General features: G+C 43.8%; 1 protein-coding gene across 1 annotated transcript in view; it reads right to left on the bottom strand.

Moving 5' to 3' along the window:
* Positions 1-829: 829 nt before the first annotated feature.
* Positions 830-6,000, bottom strand: part of LOC146863267 (kyphoscoliosis peptidase-like) — a 218,396-nt gene continuing 213,225 nt past the window's right edge. The window contains exon 7 of the mRNA XM_085642689.1: positions 830-3,040. Within this exon, the coding sequence (XP_085498815.1) occupies positions 1,725-3,040 (1,316 nt within the window). The 3' untranslated portion in view covers positions 830-1,724. The remainder of the gene's footprint in view (positions 3,041-6,000) is intronic.

Genomic DNA, 6,000 nt, shown 5'->3' with positions numbered 1-6,000 from the left:
ATCATTTTTGCAAGCATTCTGGTATTTTTCTCCTCGGCCATGTGCAGGACAGACTTTTATGTCGATTCTACACTACTATGAGCTTGTTGTTTTTTAATTTTATTTTTCCTTTTGAAGTATTCCGTTCTTATATCAATATCTTTGTTTTTCTACAGATATTTTTTGAGATGCAAAGATGCAGCAACTATATAACAATTTAAGACTAAAATAATACTTCAATATTATTCTGAGACTGCAGCGATAATACAACGTTCATCTGTTTAGTAGCTGACTTTGCAAACATGATTGTCTCACGCACATTAACATTGCAGTACATACTGAATGCAAACATAGACCTGTAACTGAGAAAGATAAGTGTAACATTGGACATGTCCATTCCACCCTAGCAAATGCACACAGTTCAAAAACAGGAATTTTCTTGTTACAGGGACAGATGCTGGGTGGGCAGGAGATTTCCATCTTTGTGAAAACTTAAGTACAAGCATGCAAAACTTATTTGCAAACATCAATTAGGGATTTGCTTATCAGTCTACAGGGTAAAATAGATATAATCGTTATCCATATATTCTGATTATCATGAACTGGCTCTATATAGGACATTTTAATCATTTCGCCCCATATAGACCTTTGGTTCTCAACCATTTGCCTTCTGTGGACCCCTCACTTAATTATTACTGGAATACGCAGACCCCCACTGAACCATTATTGGAATCTGTGGACCATCCCTGAGTCATTACTGGAAACTAGGTACCCTGGCCTAAACATTTTGATGGTTTGAACTGCAAAACAATACACAAAAAATGCAGAAACAGGCATTCATCAAAATATACACAAAGGGAAAAATCATTTATTTAATTCAAAAACAAATATAAAACCCCTCAAATTTTAATTATAATATGAAGCTTGGATCTTTTACATTTAATTGATGCCACTCATCATCCATACTATGTTCTGTTTGATGCCCTTACTCTGCGCCTACAAATCAATCTGAGGACACTAAATTAATGTTTAGCCACCAAATCTCAAATCCCTTCAAATTGGCAGAATATTTTACAGTTTTCAATTTTAAATGCTACTTCTTATTTAATATGCACTTTATTAATCGGTTGATATTGCTTTATTTTTGAAGCAGTCACAAACCTCCCAAATAGGCTCCGCGGACCCGTTGTGGTCCCCGGATCACAGGTTAAGAACCAATGATATAGATGACAAATTGGCTCCGTAGGTCAATGCGATGCTGGTATCCATACTCTCAAATTCTGACACCTACTTGGTGAGAACCCAATGAGATAGTTGAGTGCATCAGTTTCCCGAAAGGCCGCAACCATAGTATCTTTTCAGAATATTCTTATAAAATAAATTTACATGGAATAAAATCTGTGGCATGGAGCTGAATCCCGCTCTGCATTGGAGACTGTTGGGTTAGTTGGTGAAAGCACCCGCTTCGACTGTTGTAAGGCTACAGGTTCAGGCTCCAGTTCACTAGCTCGAATCTTGGAAGGTTTGTCACTCTTTTATCCTTCAGCTTCATTCCACGGCAATCAAAGCTGCAAAACTGTGGCAGCCGATGAGATATGAAAAACAAATAATTATAATTCTTCTTTGGCAGTCTTGTCTTTTCATAAATCTAGGGAGACTGCTGCTTGCTAATAATTGAGAAATATGTCTTTACAGATCAATTCCACTGGCCGCACTCTACGTGTGCATTGACATGACAATGACATTTACCCCGAAGACCCCTTCACATTATTTGCTACATCTCCTATCTCGTAAGCCAGGATTACGTTCATACATTTGGAATGCTGACTGAACTTTGCTGCTATTTTAAGGATATTCCCAGATGGTCCTGTAAACACATCGCCCTCCCAGACGTTGCTCTTTGTAAGATGGAGATCTGTCCTTGATGCCCCGGTTGCAACGACTCTGCATGCCTCTGGGATCTTGAGTCTGACGCGCACACAACTCTCTTCCTGGAGCACTCCCGCTCTGGGTTGCAGCAGGGTGCATCCTTTCTTCCAAGCACTGTACACCCTGGGGAAAGGTGGCCACTGCGGGGTGGTGAAACAACGGACCACATAATCGCAGATATGTGTGAACACGCTGTCTTCACCACTTCTTGCAAAAAGTCCCACCTTATAGAGTCCAGATTCTGGAAGGAGAACGCTCACACTTACCTTCTGCTCTAGGTGGGTAAGCAAAATGTACCTTTCCATAGGGTAGCAGTTGTTTTTCAACAGGTCTTTATCCAACACCGCACTGACCTCGATGTCCGAACTTGTATGGAAAGTGATGTTGCACTTGCCCAACTTAGTGCTTATGATGGGGGCAGGATGACTTGGATTTGAGAGCCCGGCCTGTTTTGATATTACGCCGGGTCCACAGTGATTGCTTAGGCCAGAAGGAAACAACTCATTACAATTTCCTGGACAAGCGCAGTGAACAAGCAGGTTGGCAGCATTCTTGAATTTCTCTTCTTTCAGGTCTTTAACAAACACCGACACTCTGTAATAACCCAGGAGAATGCATAAGACCTTGCAGCTGAACTTGTCATCTTCTATCTGGGACACAATACATTGCTTGCTTACGGATTCATCTAAACCATCATGAACCAGCTCATACATTGCTAGCAACGGCCTTGAGGTCTCAAAGGTTAGGGTTACTGTTCCTGTGTCGGCAGAAATTATCTCTCCACTGCAGTTACTGTCCTTGATCCCAAAATCGTTGACTTTCTGATGGAGACCCCAGAAGTTGAAGGGGTTCTCAGGCAGTGCTTCTGTGTAGTCGGACTGCAGACACTCAACTTGGTATGAGCAGACCCAACCGTAGGCGTGTTGTGTGTCTGCCGGCTTGGCGAAGATCATTAGGTCATACAGGCCTTCTTCAGGTGGGATGATTTTGAGATTCATGCTTCTCCTGGACACGGTTAGTATTCCATGAGATTTGGTAATAAGTTTCATAGTATTGTTGTAGAGCCTGTTGAGTTGATACGTAAATTCTGTAGGACAGCCACAGCCCAAGGACACAGTTGCTTCCCCATTCGCTGTAAAGAAAAGGAAGAAAATTTAATTCCTAGAAATACCTATCATTTGTTAGTATAGTGCACTGTTTTACTGGACTCAACAATCAATAGTATTCTGAGACGGTTTAATGGAATAACACCACTTTGGGGCTCTTAACAACTGTTTAGGCACCATTACGAAAACCTTGTACTAACCCTTCTACCAAAGATGAAACCTATCTTTCGAGAGCTAGTTAATACAGAGACAGAATAATGTTTGGTAGAAACATGGGACCACAAACCGTGGTGCGCACCTAAGTACCCTTTAGGTGAACCAAAAGGTGAATTTATGGTCAAATACTCAAAATCCTGATTAGCAGAATGAGAATTTTCGGATATGTATTTTTCCAAACACAAATTGTACTAATCAATGCATAAAGATCCAAATATTTGGTGGACCCTTCTGCATAAGTAAATCTGTCATATGGAAGGGAAATGGAAAGAAAAGTGTTGTTTAGGTACAGCAAAGTAGTTTGAATTATAAACTCCTGTTAAGCACCCAAATGTTGTTTGTGGGTTGTCATTAAAGTCTCTTCTGCCTTTTCCTACCATAGAAGAACAACACAAAGCGCCCCTGCAAAAGGCAAGCGTACATGTTAATGTTAAGTTGCATTTGTGTAGCGCATAATCACCAACGGTCTCTTGGCGTTTATGAGAGAATTACAAAACCATACCAGCAGTTACTTATCACCGAGCCAACCCGGTCAGAGCTCAGCTTGTCCCCAGGCCTGTGTGAACAAGAAGGTCTTTAGCCTGTTCCTCAATGGAAGGAGAGTGGCTTCCCTACGCAGACTCTGGCAACTTATCCCAAAGTTGGGGAATCAGAACTGAGAAAGCTCGTCCGCCCATGGTGACTTTGTCAAACCGTAGACAGGACAGCAGGACTGCCTCGGAAGAGCGGAGGACATGACCAGACACATACCTCCTTAGGCAGTCCTTAATGTATTCCGGTGCCAGACCAAAAAGAGCTTTGGGCGCAATACACGGGCCCTTAAACCTGGCCCTTTGCTTATTTGGGAGCCAGTGAAGCTGCTGCAGTAGTGGAATGGCATGTGCACGTCTTGGGAGCTTAAAAATAAATCTCGCTGCGTCATTCATTACTACTTGCAGCTTACCTAACAGCTTGTTTGGTAGCCCAATGTATAGTAGGTTGCTGTAGTCCAGACGTGACACAGTCAGTGCGGTCACTACAGTGCACAGAGTTGAACGTGATGGGAGGGGTACCAGTTTCCTGAGTTGACTCAACAGGACCACACAAGTCCCTACCACAGTTGGTCACTTGATTTGACAGTGTAAGCATGGCGTCTAACTTAATGCCCATGTGTTTCAACAGGGTGAAAGGCAGGGACGTCCCCTCTGTTGGAGCGGAGGAGCATGGCCCCACTTAAATTACCCTAAAGCCCACGAGATGACATATAAAATGGTAATTCGTTAAAAATGTATTTTTCATCCTCTGACCTGAACAGAGTGTCAGGACAGGGCGGGCCTGATGAGTGACAGTATCAGGGAGGAGGGTGGGCTGTATGTGCACTGTTTAAGGCGCGCATGTCTTTAGGTTGGTCATTTTGTGACGGCCAGTCACACATGCACACTTCAAAAATCTCTGCCCCATCTGTCTTAAGACAGCTGGATTAGAGCAAGTGCAGGCCTACAGAGCGCTGTGGCGAGCTGCCTTGCATTACTTAGCATCAAAGGGGCGTTAAATGGACATTCCCATGCGACTACCCACACTTTTGACGCAAAAACCTATTTACCAAGAATATGAGACAGGGTTTAATAAAATAACGCCTTTGAAAACCAGGCGTTAAAAGGAGAAATCTTGTCATTTTTCTTTTCTTTTCCATCTTTGCATGAGAGCTGCACTATACAACACACATACAAAGTAGGAACATTTTAAAATGTTGTCTAGGGATAGTATTTTGTAATGGAAGGGAACCATTCTGGTACAAAACCTATGCAAGACTCTCGCACACACCCTTGCACTATGGTGCAAAGGAGTGTGCGGCGGCACATGGGAGCAAAATTCTGCACCGGTGCTAGAGAGAGGGGAGGAGAAAACCACATCTCTGTAGATATGGAGCTCTCTCCCTGTCACGCAATGCAACTCACAGCGTTTTTGGCTGCTGTGCTGTTTGACAGTTATATATATTTTATCTGCTCCAAAGCAGTTTAGAGAAAAGCAAAATAGGCTTGTTACTGGTTAGCCTTAGAAGGACATCCACTTACACCTACAATGCAAGGGTTTTCTTCGGGTAATCATCTAGAATTTTGTAAAGTCTCCAAAATATTTACATTAAAGGCAAACTCAGTCTTAATTCTACTCAAACTAGATATGCCATTTTTGTGACTGAGTCCCATTATCCGCTTGGATGCTCATGACGAGCCCAGCTCGTCATGAGGCACAGTGGAGCTGTGCTCATGACGAGCTGGGCTCGTCATAACGGTCGTGCCACTCCCACGCGTAATTGATTCTCCGTCTGTGCGGGAGAATCAATTAGTGGGCAGAGTTGTGACGAGCCCAGCTCGTCATGAGCACAGCTCCACTGTGCCTCATGACGAGCTGGGCTCATCACGAGCACAGTGCCGCCGCCGCCGCCGCCCCCCCTGCGCGCCACATGGGAATTACCCCCGCGGCGAAGGGGTTAATCCCACAACCAGGTAAGAAATAAGCAATGCAAACTATTTCAAAACATAAAATTAATCTTTTCTGTTTTGCTGCTTAAAAAACAAAGGGCCTGATTACGATTTCGGTGAGACCGCCACCGACAGGCCATCGGTTACCCCGACAGAGAGGCTTTCTGCCCGACCGCCGCATTAGGATGCAGGCGGTCGGACCGCAGAGGTCTGGGGAAAGACAGCTGCCTCCAATAGGATCTGGGATCCCACCGGGCAGAGGTTGGAATCGTATCCATACCAGGGGTAACGATGTCCCTTTCCAACAG

The sequence above is a fragment of the Triturus cristatus genome, chromosome 2_2, assembly GCF_964204655.1.
Source record: "Triturus cristatus chromosome 2_2, aTriCri1.1, whole genome shotgun sequence".
NCBI classification, from domain to species: Eukaryota; Metazoa; Chordata; class Amphibia; order Caudata; family Salamandridae; genus Triturus; species Triturus cristatus.
This window is presented reverse-complemented; position numbering and strand designations above follow the sequence as displayed.